The sequence below is a fragment of the Pezoporus wallicus genome, unplaced genomic scaffold (genome assembly GCF_028554395.1).
Source record: "Pezoporus wallicus isolate ANWC-B61680 ecotype Strahan unplaced genomic scaffold, APGP_CSIRO_Pwel_v1 contig_6428, whole genome shotgun sequence".
NCBI classification, from domain to species: domain Eukaryota; kingdom Metazoa; phylum Chordata; class Aves; order Psittaciformes; family Psittacidae; genus Pezoporus; species Pezoporus wallicus.
Genome location: NW_026639269.1, coordinates 1,459,712 through 1,477,755, shown reverse-complemented (window position 1 = coordinate 1,477,755; position 18,044 = coordinate 1,459,712). Strand labels below are relative to the sequence as shown.

At 42.0% G+C, this 18,044-nt stretch overlaps 1 protein-coding gene and 2 long non-coding RNA genes across 3 annotated transcripts; 1 reads left to right on the top strand and 2 right to left on the bottom strand.

The window, feature by feature from the left end:
• Positions 1–821: 821 nt before the first annotated feature.
• LOC130601740 (uncharacterized) lies at positions 822–8,777 on the bottom strand. Its single transcript, XR_008972743.1, has 2 exons — positions 8,441–8,777; positions 822–2,673 (listed from the first exon to the last, which is right to left on the bottom strand). It is a non-coding gene; the product is annotated as an uncharacterized LOC130601740 (long non-coding RNA).
• On the top strand, positions 3,205–15,562 carry LOC130601738 (glutathione S-transferase-like). The gene is made up of 7 exons (XM_057414014.1): positions 3,205–3,329; positions 7,107–7,213; positions 7,875–7,926; positions 11,284–11,416; positions 12,642–12,783; positions 13,822–13,953; positions 15,325–15,562. The coding sequence occupies exons 2-7, from the start codon at positions 7,127–7,129 to the stop codon at positions 15,445–15,447; spliced, it is 669 nt and encodes a 222-aa protein (XP_057269997.1). The 5' UTR covers positions 3,205–3,329; positions 7,107–7,126; the 3' UTR covers positions 15,448–15,562.
• A 1,193-nt stretch (positions 15,563–16,755) lies between these two features.
• LOC130601741 (uncharacterized) lies at positions 16,756–17,771 on the bottom strand. Its single transcript, XR_008972744.1, has 3 exons — positions 17,333–17,771; positions 16,985–17,099; positions 16,756–16,836 (listed from the first exon to the last, which is right to left on the bottom strand). It is a non-coding gene; the product is annotated as an uncharacterized LOC130601741 (long non-coding RNA).
• Between the last annotated feature and the right edge of the window lie 273 nt (positions 17,772–18,044).

Here is an 18,044-nt window from a genome sequence, read left to right as displayed (position 1 = left end):
CTGAACCAACTGAAAACTCTACACCTTTTATTTTAAAGGTGATTTTTAACTGGCTCACACAATTGATTACACAGTCAGCAAGACTGCCGGTGCAAGCACGAGTTAGGCAGTAAGAACAAGTGGCTGCTAGCCACTAGAGGAGGTATAACCACTTTCTGTTATGTTACCTGCAAGGAAGGTAAATGCAGCGTTAGAATGTTACCCATAATGCCATTAAAACCCGTGCATTTTACAGTTTTGAGCATGCTGCCAAACAGTGAATAAAGGGTATCTTGAAAGTGGAATAGTTCTAGATTGTGTAACTAATGTGTAATGTGTCACTGATCTTTTTTCACTGAATCTTTTTATACTGTCAGATCTGTGTAAGAGAGTTTAAGGGCAGGGGAGAATATTTGCCTTTGAAGATAAATTAATGATGAAACCTGTACTAGGGTTATGAGGTCTTATGAAAACTCTGATGAACTACAGGGAAACATGAACTTCAGTGAAAACAGAAGTGTTTTATAAGAAAAGTAATGGACTTGTGGGCAATAAAACCTATTTCTCCTTGTCTAAAAAGTACAAATACATCTGTTTTTATTTTATAAAGGACCAAAAACCAGAAAGACATTTCACAGGATGAGAGCTGATTTTATTTTTTTTTTCAAATTATTATTTTCTTTTATTGAAAAACACCCCAAACCTTTATTGGGGAAGAAACAAACCAAGAGTTGTCCAGCTTTATAGCTGGTTAACATCAGCTAAAAATAGGATTGAAATTTCTCCTTCACTTCTTTACATCCTCTTTTGAAAATAAAAAGATACTCTAAACCTAAGCTTAAATTATTGTTAGTTTTAGTAGTAACAATGCACATAAACTGAGTCTTAAAAAGTTTCACAGCACACCCAAGAGACCAGGTAGGGGAAACATACACAAGTTTCTATCAAAAGATGAAGTCATTATAATACCTGAATTATTTAAGGTAAAATTTTCACAATTCAATTGATACCACTAAGTTTATTTTCCACTTGGCTTTGAAGCCTTGATCTTGGCTATCTTGTGCCTGTATAGATCAACCTTTTGGCCATGTTGAGATACTCAGGTCAATAAAGACTAAACAATCCAAACAATAACATTCTGTAAACCGGTTCTTCATTTAAGCTGTTTGTGCCAGCTGCACAATGGGTGTAAATCAGAATTAGGATTACTGTTCTCAGGCTTTTCTGTGCCGGTGGCCAGGGTAATCACCAAACAGCTCACAGAAATATTTGTGAGGGTGAATACAGGTGTGATTAACCTTGTCCTCAAGCAGCCAGTATAGCTTCCAGGACAGAAACAGAGCAATTGCTGAAGGCCTGCAACACATCTACCCTTAAGTGATGCATGACTCTTTCCAACTATTCATATTATTTCCAACTGCTTTTTAATCACAGAGGCGGTGTGCTTCACTTTAGGAGCTTGATAAGCAGCATGGGGGGAATCCTCCTAACCCCCCTTGTTTAATTCTCTAGTGCCATTTAGTTATATATCCTGTCCCCACTTTTGAGAGGACACTGCTGGAAGCTGGAATCAGACACGGACCCACAAGTCAGCCCCTTAGTGGTTTGTGAGGATTGCGGGCAGGTATGGTTCAAGAAAAGTTTTGATTTGCCCAGTCAACAGCACAATGAAGTATTTCTACAGAGCACTGTGGGAACTTGACATGCCAGGGCTTGGTGTATGCACTATTTAAAATCTGCTTATGCCCAACCCAAAACCACACAAGTGGTACCTGGGCTCCAGGCCAGCTGCCTGAATACTCACAGGGGGAGCTTAACAAATTGTTTATAAAATAAACTTGTTTTCTTTCCGACTCAAGGGGTTTACAGAGCAGCTGTTCAAGTTATAGCTAACAGTAATCTCATTGATGCAATACCTTTAGATGTCAAAGGAGTTTTATAATTACATTATGAAAGGATGTGCTGGAAGCGAAATAAGAAGAGATCAAGAGGAAAAGTCTTTCTGTCAAATAGGAATGTGTGGGAAGGGAGCAACAGTCAAAGTTGGATGTGGCCATGTTCACCAGATCCAAAAAGCATCAGAACACTTTGCACAACCCCTCATCGCCAAACCTCAAATCACAAGGAAACAATAGGGAACATACACTTAATGCTGTGTTTTATTCACTAAATGATAAGCCTGAGAGAGAGTTAGAATTGGGCAAAGTGCGAAGAAGCACCGAACAGTTGTTTTCTGCTGGCGCCATCCACCTTTGATACACATAAATTACAAATTTGCAAGAAACCTCTATTGGAAATGTATCCTCTAGAGAGGCTGCCACAATTGCCAGGCAGAGAAACCATAACAAAACTCTGACTGTGAAGAAAAAAGAAAGCAGCAGCTTTGGAGGGATTTCTTCAGGATAGTTACCTAGAGATTTCTGTCCCCAGATTCCCACCCTTGGTGCTGCTTTAGTACATCCGTGGCTTTAAATACAAATTAAAATACAGTTTTGATAATAATGGGGGTTCTGTGAGCAGATCTTCAGATTAGCTGTACTGTCATGGGCTGCAGGGGTGTAAAGTCATGTCCAACATCATATGTGGGTCTGTGCTAGAGGTGAGAACCTGGTCTTTGACACCCAAATCTCATTTCCCATCTGCTAGGCCATCCTTGTGTCTGTTCACATCTGCTTTCAGTTTTGGTATTTTCATCTGAAATGTAGATAGATTCCATTTAATGGAAACAGTGTAGGAAAATCATAGTTTATTTTATTTCTAATTATTAGCATCATACGTTTGATTTCCCAAATTAAAGCTAGTGCCTTAAGGCATGGGGTCAGTTGTGACATTAACTGCTCATCTATATTTATACTAAATTATCACTAAGTTTGATCCTGGCAAATTGTATTTCAAAGTAATTGTGCACTGTTATCCCATACTTTGGGTATCTTTTCTGTACCATGCAGCACTGAAAAATAAAAACCTGGGCTACTATGAAATAAGCCTAGAAACTTAATCGGTGAAGTCTTTAAATGGTTGCTGTTATCCTAAATATGACCCATAAAAATCTAGACTTTTCTATGTTTTAAAGTGCCTCACTCTTGTATGTGGTCAAAAGACACAATAATTCCAAGACAGCAGTTTGAATGGATGGCTATGGTAGAAACTGAGGCTATGTAGCCACACCATCAAAATGAAGAAGACAGTGCCTTGGGTGGCAATTTTCAGACCTACTTCTTTAAACTGGGTGGTGCCACCTTAACAGCAGTGGGAGATGTTACCTCTGATTGGGTCTGGCTGGGAACTCCCTCGAGCTTCAAAAGCTTAAACATCCCTGGAAAGGGCCTGAGCTGAGTGAAGGTTTGGAGGTAAGTATTAACTTATAAAAGTTTGAGTGACTATATAATGGAGTTACTTATGCGTTTACTTGGTTATTTGCTGGGGTAATGTAAATGCTCTGCTCTTGTTAGTTCATGTGCCGGGGAGATTAAACGTGACTCAGTAGTTACTCACCAGCAGCAGGAGACAGGAAGCAAGCAATATTTTTAACTAGGGAGTGAATCTGGTGGTGCAGTTCAAGCCTGAGTAAGGCAGCTGTGACATCCCTGGTGGGACTGAAGGTGGGAGGGAAAACACAGCATAAGCTGTGCGCACTAGGGCAGTTTCTTCTGGGCGTGAGCAGGAGAGCTGGCCCCTTTGGTACCCTTGGACTCTGCCCCCAAGCACCAGGGTTGAAGGGTGCTTCACACTGAACACAGACAGTGTTGTTTCTGAAAGGCCATCCCCTCTTGGATGGTTCTTACATTGCTGAGAAGCATCCTCAGGGAGGTTCAGGACAGGCATGTTATGAAAGCTCACTAGAAAATAGGAAGGAAATATGGAGTTTAGAGAGAAGCAGTAAAAACATATAGGCAGACCTTTGTGCTAAGGTCTTTACTAAATATTAGCTAATGCTAAAGGTAGTGTGTGCAAGATACAGTTGCTTACTTGGCTGCAGCATAAATTCCTGGTGTCAATCAGTTTTCCAGCAGGGTCTGGGCTAGTTCAGCTAGTGCAGTGGTCCCAAAAGCTTAGGTATTGCTCAGGTAAAGTAGAAAGTTTTTTCGTATCTGCTCACTATGTTTCCTGTGAGTCTTTAGTCACTTGCTCATTTTGCAAGAGTCAGTTTCTTCAGGAGGAACAGTCAAATCTATATTTTAAAGAAGCAAGTAACACCAGGACAGACCATTTGGGCTGCTTGTAAGCCTGGTGTTTGGTATAACGCATGCTGTGACTTTAGTAGCAATATCCGTTTGACTATTTCTTATCTTTCCTTCTGTCCTGCTGCTGGTTTGGGCTGGCTGATGAATGATAGAAAGTTTCTCTGGCAATTGTATAGCTTTTAATGGTTCAGTAACTTGTAGAGGATTTAATATTCTACTTCCACTAGAAATCACAAACCCTTGCAGCTTCCATGACTGCCCAGGAGCATAGCATACCCCAAATGCGTATTGAGAATCAGTATAAATATTTAGCTTTTTATGTGGTCAGTTGATAGACCTCTTTTGTTAACACAAGGAATTTGTCTGCTTGTGCACTCAGCTTTGGACTGAGTGGTGAAGCTTTCCCTGCTTCATTCACAATACTTATTGAGTAACCCGTCAGCCAATTGCTGCTCACATAATATGAGGACCTGCCAACAAATGGTTCCAGGTTGGGATTTACAAATGTCGTGTCTGTTAAATATTATCAAGTCTTTTTCGCCTCACAGGAGGTTACTACACAGTTGTGGTGTGGAGCTCCTTCCCTGGGTAAAGGGAGTAGAACAGCAGCGTTCAGCATGTTAGTTACTATCTCAGAGGCTGTTCCTTGCCCTTCTTGCACAAACAAGATAAATAGTTGACCATAGTCTGGCAGACTGAGGGTAGGTGCAGCTTACTTCAAAAGCCTGGATGTCTTGACCTTGTCTGTTGTCCAGCGGATGGGTTCTCCAGCATGTGGAGCAGTAATCAGTATCAGGGTTTTTTCTGTTTCCTCAAAAGCAGCTATCCAGGGGTGGCAGAACCCTCCAGCTCCTAAAAACACTTGTGTTTGTTTCTAGTAACTGGTCTTGCAAGATTTTTTTTTTAATAGTTTTAATACAGTTTTCCAGTAAACACTGCTTCTGCTGCTGGAGAACATGTACCCCACGTATTGAAGAACGTAACTCAGGTATTCTGCACTTCTCATAAAAATTATTACTTATGTGGAGAGACCTGATGATCCTTTTCATTAAAGGCAGACAGTAAGGAAGGGGTAGCAGCTGTACCAAGAACCCTTAGCTACTAATGAAACATCACCATATTGTATCAAAGACAGATTTTTATTTTTTTTAATACAACATTATGAAAATCTTTTATGGAAACTAGAAAAATAGTGGAGGACTGAGTGAGCTTCTGAGGAAGCCTTGTCTGTGTTGGCTGTACCTTTCCCCAAATAAATGCAAGAAGGCATTGAGAATCTGGATGAATAGGTATAATGATTTAAGGTAGAAAATGTTGCCCTGTCTTGTTTCTGCCTACTTTTTGGGCATCTCAAGACTTGTCACAGGGAATGGGTAACTAAACTGAGCCCTCAGGGCAAAACACAGGTCCAGACCCAGGCATGGAAATGTGGCAGTCAGCACACAAGCTGCAGATGTCAGATCCCTGTAGAATCAGTGGAGAGGCATCCAAGAAATATAAAGATTGAGGAGACTTCACCAAAATCCAAGGGTTTTTCTCTGTGCCAGAAGCTTAGGACAATTAAAATCTGCATACAGCTGACAGTTACTAGTAATTAAAGAAAAAAGCTGCTGCTGATAGGGTTTTATTCTTCATTTGTCATTGTTCTTATCACATAATTTAATGCTACATAGAGCTCCTTGTTCATATAAAATGCTAAAACGATATCTAAGGCTTTTCTATCTCTGCTTTTGTTCTGCAAACAATAGATAAATTTTCCAAGAGGATTCAGTTTCATGTTCTTGGTATTGCAGCTTTGGGTTTTTTTTTTTAGTTGTAAGAAAAGGCCTGTTTACTGTCACTCTCTGCACATTATAAGCAGGGGCGGTGTGTGTCGAGATGATATGGATGCAATGTGTCTGAGAAGTATGTTAACGGAAGAGGCACTTAGCTGCTGTGATCTATATCTGTAAGCTGCACTGCCATATAGTGAAAGATAGTCACACAGTGTGCAGAAACTAGTAAAAACACGGTATTGGAGGCAAAACATTGTAATGAGCATAAGCTATTTTCACTTTAAAACAGGAGGTGATCATTTTTTCCTTTATGTGTATTTGGATTGTATTGTCTAAATTACCCCAAATATCCCTCTTTATTGTAGTAGCATGACCTGATTCTTACCAAAATTGCTCAAGGGAGAACTGTCAATCTGATTTTTCTTTAAAATCAAGTTTTGACAAAATACGTTCAAAATGTACTTTAAGAACACTTACTGCACTGTGATTTCAAAGATTCTGGCTCTGAGAAAAATGTGGTATTCTGCTAAATTTTAAAATCAAGCACTCTTTCTGAATCATTAGGACACAATTAGGATACCCATTTTAAGCTTTTGTTTCATCCCAGTAATTAGTGAATGACAGTAACAACTTAGTGAAGGGGGAATGCTAGTCCCAAGGCAGCTCAGCCTGTTTCATGGAAAAAAAAAGGGAAGATTAACAATTCATTTGCCCCTACTTGGGGAAAGAAGTGCATGGCAGTTGAAGCTGCAAAACGAGCTCCAGCAATTAGCTACCAGTAAAACATGTTTTACTTTTCTTTTTCTCTCTTCAATGAGGATGCTGGGAATGAGGGTAACTTCCCTGAGAGTGTGGTAGGATTTTCAGTAGCTTTGTATGATTGTTTTAAAATGCAGCAAGGTTCCTCCTATAGCCTGGGACTCCTGCCACTTGTTTAAACTTGTCTGTATTTGGTTATAGTCATAACAAACCTCCCTAACAGCACTGTGGAAAGCTTCATATATCTGTGTGGTGTGACTAGTCCATCTCTCATTTTATGTTTTAAACCAGGTTAAGTTTAAACGTCAACAGGCATAGTGAGAATAAAAGGCTCTATTCTCCCCTCAAAATAATGGTACTGACACCAGTTTTAGGAGGTGCTGTGTGCTTTCCGCTTAATATTTTTCAGGGAACCAGGAGCTCAGAAGCATGTCTGGGAAGCCCAGGCTTACCTACCTTAATGGAAGGGGGCGAATGGAGTCCATACGATGGCTGTTGGCAGCAGCCGGCGTGGAGGTTAGTTGAGACTCAGTACAGTGTTCCAGACTGCTGTTTTCAACTGGCCTCAGTGAGGACCAATTTAACATGCACGCGAGGGTAAATGGCTTCAAGAGGGTGGCTAAATGCATTTGACGCATAGCTCTGCAGGTTTGTTAATATTGGTTAATATTTTGGATGCAAACTCGGTGGAGCTTGGAGTTCATTAAAGCTAGTAGCAGTCCCCTGAAGTAATTCATCACAAGGGGTCAAAATGTGGATTTATTTAAAGGCCCTTATTTACTTTTCAGTTACAATGTGCATAAAGAGAAGCATTTTGTTGACTTATGTGGCCCAGGATGGGGTTAGAAATAGTTGATTTACCTTGTGCTTCTCTTGACACTGGCTGCAACCTGTCTTCCTCCTGTAGATGTCTGTACTCTGTTTCTACCCTTAAGTTATTTCTGCATCAGTGCACTGGGGCAGAATTGGCCAAGCCCTTCTGCATCTTCCCAACCGTGAGGATGTGCTAGGGATCCTCAGGACATTTGACAGGGTTCTTCAGCCAAACAGCGTAGTTGAAGATCCAACCCAATATTTTTTGCTTTGTTCCATCATTCTGTGCACGGTTATATGCACACTTGGAAAAGAAAAATGTTCAAATACAGCAATATAACACTATTGTCTCTCCCCCTTCCAGTTTGAAGAAATTTTTCTGGAAACAAAAGAGCAGTATGAAAAGATAATCAAAGGTAAGAATCCCAGTGTCTGAGGCTTAGACTCTCAAAAAACCTGCTCCAGTTCAGCTAAATTTGTGGTTTAAAATTAGTTTATTTAAACCAGTGCAAACTTCTAGGTGCACACCTAGAATACTAAAATACTAGTTTTGAGTAACCTATTGTTTTCAGTGCCAAACAACTCCTATCATCTAAAAGCTGTAGCTTCTGTGACTGTTCACTGTAGTACATTAAACAGGGGTAGCAAACATTCCTGTTTAATCAACTTAATTTTCTGTGCTGTTGAACTGTTAGCATGGATCCTGGCACATTTTTTTGTCCAGGACAAATAGCAGTCCCTGAAGCAAATCCTAGGCATCATCTGGGAGTTGTCTCAGGCCAAGGGCTATTTTCAAGATGTCATTTAGATGTGACCACCATGCTTTATAGGCAGAGACCTAAATAAAATGAATGCAGACAGCCTGTACCAGCTGGCCTTAACTGTCGTTGAGTCGGCTAGTATAGATGTACCTGTATGTTGGTTCTGAACCTCAGTGAGATAAGCCTCTGAAAGAAAGGTTAGCATGGCACCAAAATCCTCAGGAAAGCCAGTTTTCCTTTGTTATAGGCTCAGTGTGAAAATCTTAGTGGCAGTTCAAAGCAAGATAAACCTTGAGCCGTGAAGCTTCCACCAGTTAAAAAGCAGAAAGCCAGTGGGGGAGACCTGTGGAAAGTCTGTGACCAAATTAGCAAGCCACAAAGGCAAACCATGGGAGTGAGATCGGTTCCCAAAACCAGAGCATATCCCCAGCTACTGCCCTTGATATTTGGCCAGATGAAATCCAGCAGTAAACCAACCCCTTTGCAGCTACCCTGGAAGGAGAAGACCTTGCTGCCAGGGTGGGAAGGAATTGGGATTGTGCTAGAGTGTACCTGCCCTGCAGTTTACCTGCTGCCCACGACATGTAAGAGAAACCTCACAGAAGGCTGGGCTTGTGAAGACACACTAGGAGCCTTGGAAGAGGACGTGGCTGTTTGCTCAGCAAGGAAAGCTGTGTTTAAAGAAATCCTGACAGGAAAACTAAAATGAACACAAAATGAACATAAGTGGTATCAAGAAGATCAGAATTAAATTTTCAGGTCCAGCTGCCTGGGATTCTGATAACATGGTGGGGCAGTGCAGTATAAAGACACCAGTTATAGCTCTAAATATGATAGCTCAGGTACTGAAAGCCCAAATCTGAATTTGCTTCACACAACTAATTAATCCAGAGTGGTATAATCCTGGATACAGTATCCAAGCTTATCTGTATCCAGAGGGAAAAATTAGATGGTGATGAAAAGGATAGGGAAGTTTTATAAAGAAGATCAAGGACTTCTATGTATGCATAGAGAGCTTAAGAGGGTGAGAACACAGAGAAAAAGGTGAGGGTTAATAGGATGGGTTGAAGAAAGACAAATTAGCCATCCTGATAAAGGGAATTCTGAAATGCTGCTGGTCATGCATGGCAGGACAGAACACAGCAACACAACCCCACGCTACTTCTAATATTTTTTCTCTCCCTACCAACATGCTTTTTTGCCAGGCTATCCTCTGTTTAGACACCACCACGCTGTTAGAATGGTCCAGGTGTGACTTTGGCCTATGCTAGCTAATGACCTAAGCAATGCTCCAGCAGTGTTCAGGATGAAGCCTGAGCCAAGGCCTGACCCCAACAGGCAGTTTATAGACAGCTATTTTGGCGGCATCAGCTTGGCCAGACCTGTACTTGCTGGTCTGAGATAACTAGTTTGGCTCAATCTGTGTTGCCCAAGTTGTTACTTGGATATCAACAAGCTCTGCTGGTCAGTGACAAATGATTCTAGATGGTTGTTTTTCATGTATGCTCCACAGACAACTTTCCAACAGCGCAATCCAATCTGCAAACAACTTGCAAACTGCTTTTAATCCTACATATATATTCAATGCAGGGGTTGTGTGAGTTGGTTCTCACTGCAAAGTGAGGAGAAGCTACTGACCATGACAGAAATCCTTCTATTCTGCAGATAAGAAACAAACCATGCGTTCAGTTTATTCACATTTGCTGCATCATTTTTTATCAAGGGCCAGAAAGTCAGACTTTATTTTTTACTTTGTATCTTTCTGCTGAAAAATATCCTTCCAGCGCTGTCAATTTTTCCATTCTGCTGTGTTTGTGCTGGGTAGATACCAAGTCATAATTTTCCTTAAGCTGCAGAAGTGTCTTCTGAAAAGACAAAATCTTTTTATGAATGCTTACAAGAAATAAACGCAGGCTGCAGACAGAACTATTCTTTGAATTAAAACTGCAAACTCACAATATGGAATGAGTGAATAATGTTTATTAATTCTGGACTAGCAAAGTGTTTTAACAGCTCTGTGGAGCAAAAAGCAAACATATGTCTGTTAAAATGAACCCTTGTACCCAAACCCTTGCACTGAATGGATTAAAACTGAGCACTTCAATTATTAGCTTTGAGTAATGCAAGGTGGCAGCTGTCTAGCTGGATTTGGAGTTTTGCTGTGATTTTTAACAGGGCAGGATTATTCTCTGGATGCTCTTATTGTGTCAATGGAGGGATTATCTCTGGCAGAAAACTGGTCTAGAAAAGGCTGACTTTGCTATGTTGAATGTCAGCTTAGCTCTCAGAGCTGTCTCACTGAAGGCTCAGATAAATGCTCCTACCAGCATCAGGAGAAAACGGACTAAAAGATGTATCTAAGTAGGCTTAAATTGTTGTGGAATGACACAGAGGCTAGGCCTGTACCAAACACCTAAGCGAACTCTTAAACTTTTGTCCCTGGAGTGACTGCACTTAAACAACAAATCCTGTCACAGTCCTTGCCGCTCACTTTGCAAGGTAAAGCAGCCTGAGCTCTCCCTTTATTCCAGTAGCTCAGTCTTGCTGTGGTACTACCCCATTCATTTTCTGTTCATTTGTGTATGTCCCTGACAGGTAGCTGATCTGCATTCAAAATAATCGGATTTGTTTAAGCTTAGTTTTAACACAGATCTTTATTCTCCTCCAATCCCTTGCGTTCAAAGTACTGGCTCACTCTTTTCCTGGCAGCATGAGGCAGGGTCCTGAAGGGCAAAAGAACAGGCAGTGCCAATTCCCATTAGCCAGTGAAACTCTGGCAATGCTGTAAAGTAAGGGGCCCAGCTGCACTAGGGTGACCTAGCTACAAAAGCGTGAGCAGGCTAGACAATACTAGATCTTTCCCACAGTGTTAGTTTACTGCATGGAGTTTTACAGTTAGGGCAAGACAACAATGATCTACACTGCAAAAGAAATGTGCTTAGGCTGTCACTCTCCTGTAAAGCTAGCAGTCTAGGAGGAACTAAGAAGCTTTCCTTCAACACTCCACCCTAGATGGAAGCCTGATGTTCCAGCAAGTGCCCCTGGTTGAGATCGATGGGATGAAGATGGTGCAGACCAGAGCTATCCTCAGCTACATAGCAGGGAAATACAATCTCTACGGGAAAGACTTAAAGGAGAGAGCCCTGTACGGTAACACCTCCTTCCACGTAATGAGCAATCTGTTATTTGATAACTGCATTATCTATAACAAATTGAATCCTGCATATCCAGTAGAAAGGCCTGAGAAAGGCTAGCACATTAGAAAGCAAGGACTCCAGCCTTTGCTTAGATTTTAACCACTGCTTCTGAAATGCTCCTGGACAGAAACAGGCTTTTAGTCCTTTTAAAAGAATTTAGAATCATAGCATCGTTAGGGTTGGAAAGGACCTTAAGATCATCTAGTTCCAACCCCCTGCCATGGGCAGGGACACCTTATGCTAAATCATACCACCCAAGGCCTCATCCAACCTGGCCTTGAACACTGCCAGGGATGGAGCATTCACAACCTCCCTGGGCAACCCACTCCAGTGCCTCACCACCTTAACAGGAAAGAACTTCCTTCTTATATCCAACCAAACCTTCCCCTGTTTAAGTTTTAACCCACTACCCCTTGTCCCGTCACTACAGTCTCTAATGAAGAGTCCCTCTCCACCATCCCTATAGGCCCCCTTCAGGTACTGGAAGGCTGCTATGAGGTCTCCACGCAGCCTTCTCTTCTCCAGGATGAACAGCCCCAACTTTCTCAGCCTGTCTTCATATGGGAGGTGCTCCAGTCCCCTGATCATCCTCGTGGCCCTTCTCTGGACTTGTTCCCACAGTTCCATGTCCTTTTTATGTTGAGGACACCAGAACTGCACACAATACTCCAAGTGAGGTCTCACAAGAGCAGAGTAGAGGGATCACCTCCTTCGACCTGCTGGTCACGCTCCTTTTGATGCAGCCCAGGATACGGTTGGCTTTCTGGGCTGCGAGCGCACACTGAAGCTGGCTCATATTCATTTTCTCATCAACCAACACCCCCAAGTCCTTCTCCGCAGGGCTGCTCTGAATCTCTTCTCTGCCCAACCTGTAGCTGTGCCTGGGATTGCTCTGACCCAGGTGTAGGACCTCGCACTTGGCATGGTTAAACCTCATGAGGTTGGCATCACCCCACCTCACAAGTGTGTCAAGGTCCCTCTGGATGGCATTCCTTCCCTCCAGCGTATCAACCGAACCACACAGCTTGGTGTCATAAGCTTAGCTTTAGCTCATGTTTAGCTTTGGCTATGAAAATTTGCACTACGGTGGTGATACAACATTTGCCTTAGTTAACTGGAATACAGATGAAGTAACTTCTGTGCTCTTTTCTACTCTCTTTCCCTCACCAACAGGATTGATATGTACGTGGAAGGAATAATAGATCTGATGCAAATGATTTTGATGTTTCCTTTCTCTCCACTGGAGGCAAAGGAGAAAAATCTTGACTCAATTAAGGAGAGGGCAACTAACAGGTACTTCCCAGTCTTCGAAAAGGTAAGCGGGAGTGAGGCTCTGTCTACAAAACTTGTATTTACAATTATAAAAAAGTTTCCCCAGAATAAGAACATGTTTATAATGCAGGCCAGTTCCAAATCCTTGGCTTTCTTGGTCCTCTCCTCTCAAAGAAGGGGAAATACAGCAGCATGTTTCTTTATTTGTGGGCTTATGTTGTCAGGGCTGTGGTATTTGGACATCTACAAAGAAATATGTTGTCAGCTACAGAGCAAAACTTTTCAGTAAAGTACAAGCAAGCACATACAACTTTTTTTCCCTGAAGGGATAGTTCCACACTTATATTTGTATAAGTCTAGCAGGGAGATGTGCTCTAATTTCAGTTGGAAGATTTTCAGTAGAAGAATACAAAAATCCCTTGCAAGTAAATCAGGTAGAGAGGTTAGGAGCACTTCAGCAAAACAACAGTCACAGATTTTTGCACATTCTGCTTTGGAAAACAACAAAACAAACCCATATGACTCAGGCATCTGGCAATATTTATCACTTTTGGAGTATCCACTTACTTTTGATTAAAAATAATACTGAAGCCTGAACATCTTGGAAGTTCTCATGACTACAGTAACTTTATTCCCAAAGGCAGGGATTTTCTTTGGTTAGCTATTGTAATTCTGCACTTCTAAGTTTGCTTTCTGGTATCGGCATTAGACATAACTTTAAATGAAGTATCTAACTGGCAATTTTGTAAGTTCTCCAAGCTACTCATCCTCCATTATCCCTATTTCTAATTCTGTGACTGTTACTAGTCTACTTAAGCATGCTGTTTTGTCCCTGTTCCCAGTGTCTATCATTATTTATCATTACTGATTAATCAAAGTTTGTAGTACTGTGTACTATAAGAGTTCAGATTTTTCCCAACAATAATGAAGTGATTTAGGGTCACCACTGCCAGCTGAAATCTCCACCCTGAAAACTGGGATGTAATAGCTGTTCAGCAGTACAGCTGTGCTGGGAGGCTCAGCTGCCAGGCATCATATGTCCCATGCTCATTTGCAACCCACATTCTCTTGTATTCCACAGATTTTGAAACAACATGGCCAAGACTTTCTTGTGGGCAACAAATTCAGCTGGGCAGATGTTCAGCTAATTGAAGCCATTTTAGCAGTGGAGGAGAAAGTACCTGCTGTGCTGTCAGGGTTTCCTCAGTTGCAGGTAATTTTGTTATTGAGCATGCACGTATTCAGGAGATAGAGAGCAATCCTGAACTTATCATCTCTCTATTCTTTGTAAATCAGAGGACCTGTCACTATCATGTTTGCCTGACATTAAGTACAAAAGGGATTTTGAGATCCCAGTAACCTCACTTCATTTTTGTCCTCTACGGTATGACTAAAAATTCAAGCCTTGGCATGAAGCCACAGGGCTTTTGCTTGTTTTTCAATAATCAGTACAATTGAGGATGAACTTTCTGCCTTTGTGCCATGTACAAAGTTTGAAGAAATGAAGAAATGAGGCACCCCTGCTGTGAGGCTTGACCAGAAATTGGAAGCCTCCAGGCATGCAGCATGCCATATAGTATAGCTCATGGGCAAGCCTAGGGCATGGCCTGCAGGAGCCATTTAAGAGTTTGAGCTACAGTGGACCCAGCTAGTCTGTGACCAGAAAAAAACACCAGACAGTGTTCAGTAGTCCTCTCTTGTGCCTGTAATCGTGGTAATAAAGCAGTGTAGGCAAGGCAAATTTGGGTTGACGATGCAAGGCTTGAGGTCATGTTTCTTTGTGCTTACAAACTGTTAATTTGAAAGGTGGACTCAATGACTTTGGCTTAATTTCCATTAACAAAAGAAACAGTTCCTCATCAGACTGTCACTATCAAGGTCTTCTACTTGGAACCGATTTCTTTTATTCCCTGCATTCCCCCCCCCCCCACTTACTTTTTCAACAGCATGAATTCAGTGTGACAGAATGGGGCAATTCAGCCACAAAGCAGGCAGTAACGTGTGTCAGCTTTTATCCCTTATGCAGTTCTGCAGCACCAGGTAATTCTTGCCTTTAGCTCCCATCTTCTAGCAAGATATCCAGTATCTTAGCCACTGGGCATGGGCACAGTTCTGTTGAGGCCATGCCTTGAATTATGGAGGGATTCCTTCACTGCCCCCTCCAGTAAAAATGGGATTCATTTACATATATTGTGGTTTTCCCTGATCGTAGTTCACCCCATTAGAACCAGCAATGAAAAGGAAAAGGTTGTGAGCTGAGTTAGTGTATTTGTATCCGCAAAACTATCACCCTGGTACTCTTGGATTTTTGCCTTTAGCTTCTTTCAGGCAGCAGAGATGTAGACACTGTCTGCTCCAGTATTGCCTTTATGAGTAAGAACAGGCTTTTTGCAGCAGTGGAGTCCTGTGGGCAGAAGGAGACTTGTGTAGATGGCACAAGATATGAATGAATGTCAGGGTCTCTTCTGGCAGCAGGGGGAAGCACTTGTTCTGTCCAAGGAGCGCTCTTTGCTACTGGAGTAACTGGATTTTTTCTCTGATATTTTTTTTGTGTTTTTTTTTTTTTGTTTGGTTTTTTTTTTAGGCTTTTAAAGGAAGAATGAGCAATATGCCTACAATTAAGAAGTTCCTGCAGCCTGGCAGCCCGAGGAAACCGCCCCCAGATGAACATTATGTAGAAACTGTGTTGAAGATTTTTATGAAATGAATGCCTTGCTACCTTCAGTGAGACCCTAAATACTGGTGGGGGGGAGGAACCAAAGGCAAGAGGAAACTCGGTAAATTGGTACTGTTGTAACTAAAACCAATGGTTGAAAAGTAAAGCTAACTTACTACCTGTAGTGCCTGGAATTCCTCTGTGCTGCTCTTCAGGTACTTTCCTGTTGACCAGCAATCTGTCTCCAGGCTCTGGGCATCTCTTGCTGTCACTGGCATCAAACTGTTAAGAGTGAGATGGATTGAGGTTCCTCTCCCCTGGCAACTTTAGTTTAAAGCCCTCTTCACCAGTTTAGCAAGCCTGTGACTGAAGATGTTCTTCCCCTTCTCTGGCAGACGGATCCCATCAGCCCAGGTTTCTCGAAGTAAGTCCCACGGCCTAAGTAGCTGAGCCCCTGGCTGTGGCAGCAGTCCTATAAGTATTTGTTGATTCACCAAATTTGAGGGGTCCTTTTAAACCCCTTGCCTTTGACATGGAGGGCTGATGAGAAAACTACCTGTGCTCCACAGTCCCTTACCACCAATCCCAGGGCTCCGTAATCCTTGACAGAGACAGCGTAGTCTGAGGAGTATCACTGGTGCCCATGGGAAACAGTAGCAGCAGATAATAGTCAGTGGGCTGTATGAGGCTTGGTAGTCTCTTGGTGACATCCCTGATATGAGCCCCTGATAAGCAGCATATCTTTCTGGAGAGTATGTTGCCTAAATTTCTGCCTGGAAAAAGTTGCCCATTTTTCTCTGTTGATCTCTCCAGTGCCACCTGTTGTGGCTGGCATCAGCACCTTGCTCCACAGGACTGTCAGTCCTATTTGGTGGTGGCCACCTAAACCCTCTGGGAGTCACAGGAGGTCTTGGAAAGATCTCCCCTGGAGACGGCTCCTCACTTGGCTGGATGTGCCATCACGTGGGATCTGTGCTGGCTTGCCTCACCCTTGGCAAGTGCTCTCAGCCATGATTCTTTTCCCAGGCCACTCAAGTGCTCAGCTTTGTGTCACCTGCCTCCCTGTGTCACCCACCGTGTTGGTGCTTTGTTTCTTCCTGGCTCTGGGCGAAGTGAAAGCAGCAGGCTTCCAGCAGTCACTGTTAGAAGTTGCAGCGGATTTCTGGATTTTACAGGCAAAGTACCTGAACGTACTTGTTAACAGCGGGCAATGCCACAGGCAAACCTCCCATGTTCCTGTGGTGCATCCTGACATCTGTGTGTCACCAGGCAGTTCTGTGCTGTTCCAAGAAGGCACTGCATACCTGTCTGGGCAGAGATACTATCTCCTTAGTAGCTGCTACCACAGCAGTATACATCTCCATGCTGAGCAGGAGGATGGTCTTTGAATGTGAAAGTGGAATTACTGTGAAAGGGTTGGTACATCATTTGCTCACACATCTGTAATAGGTCCAAATGTAGTCAGTGTTACTATCTTTAAACTAAGGCCTGTGAATGAACTGAATTTTTAGATCTCTCTGCAAAGCTTTCCTTGCAAAACTGATTTTCTTCATAAATCAATTATTTCAAACCACATGCACAATCTTACCAGCATTTCACATGCAGGTTACAAATATATTACCTCTTGAGAATGAAGCATCATGGAAGAAATGTACAATCTGTTTTGCAGGCTCAGGTGAGGCAGAGGTGGTTTATTTCTGCAGCTGTAGGATAATAAAAAGTTCAGCTTCCACTGATTTTTTTAATGAAAATATTAGGGCTTACATATTTACAGCAGACAATGACTGCCTTGTGATAGGGCCTGATGTGGCACAGCAGCATTTGCATAGGAGGAAGCTTTGTTTCAACAGATGTCAGTAACTAAATCTGGCACTTAATATTGCCATGACAAAAGTGTAGAAAAAAAGAAATTGGTAAAAAATATTAAGAAATTAACCTGGTAGGGACAAAAGAGAAGAATGAACTTCCTCTTCAGATTGCTCACTCTCCAGCTTTCCCCCATGGATCTTCCACACAGCAGACTAGAAAAGGACAATTATTTATTTGTTAGAATTCAACTAGATTAAGTGGGGTTTTTAAACTGAATATGCTCTGCTTCTTGTCAGATGCAACTTATTTTACTATTACGTCCAATACAATTGTGTAGCTTTTTGGCTTGCAAACACTGAAACTCATCTTTGTTCATGTGAGGGCAGGTGTGTGCTTATACACATAACTCAAACAGTGAGTGCTAGCAAATTATGTATTCAAGTGTGCCTTTGTGCTTCAAGCATAAGTAGAATTGAAGGAGAAAATATTCTTTTGTGAGTTACTCACATGTGTGTATAAGGTAGGGCTTTCCTGTAAAATTTGATTACTTTTGTAACCAGAATTATGAAAAAAAAACTTATGTCCCCTTGTGTTGTCAAATTTTTAGGCAAGTTAAACAAGAGTAAATCTGAAAAGAAGGGTCCTAGAAAAATGCTACCATACCCCATTTGCAGCTTAACCCTTTAAGAAGTACAAAAATCTGTTAAAATTGAATTTCCCACTTGTATAGGCAGACAAATATAGACTTCTGGTAGCTGGTATGTAAGTCTTCCTTTCCATGCCCACCTTGGGTTTCAAAACAGAAGTTGTATCTCCCACTGGTTTTCCACTCTTAAATT

What these genes read in the sequence shown, in the direction of transcription:
- LOC130601738 (XM_057414014.1), top strand. Translation starts at nt 7,127, where the DNA reads ATGTCTGGGAAGCCCAGGCTTACCTACCTTAATGGAAGGGGGCGAATG. An exon ending in ACTTCCCAGTCTTCGAAAAG is followed by an intron (nt 12,784 to 13,821) that starts GTAAGCGGGAGT and finishes TGTATTCCACAG; the next exon opens with ATTTTGAAACAACATGGCCA. An exon ending in CAGGGTTTCCTCAGTTGCAG is followed by an intron (nt 13,954 to 15,324) that starts GTAATTTTGTTA and finishes TTTTTTTTTTAG; the next exon opens with GCTTTTAAAGGAAGAATGAG.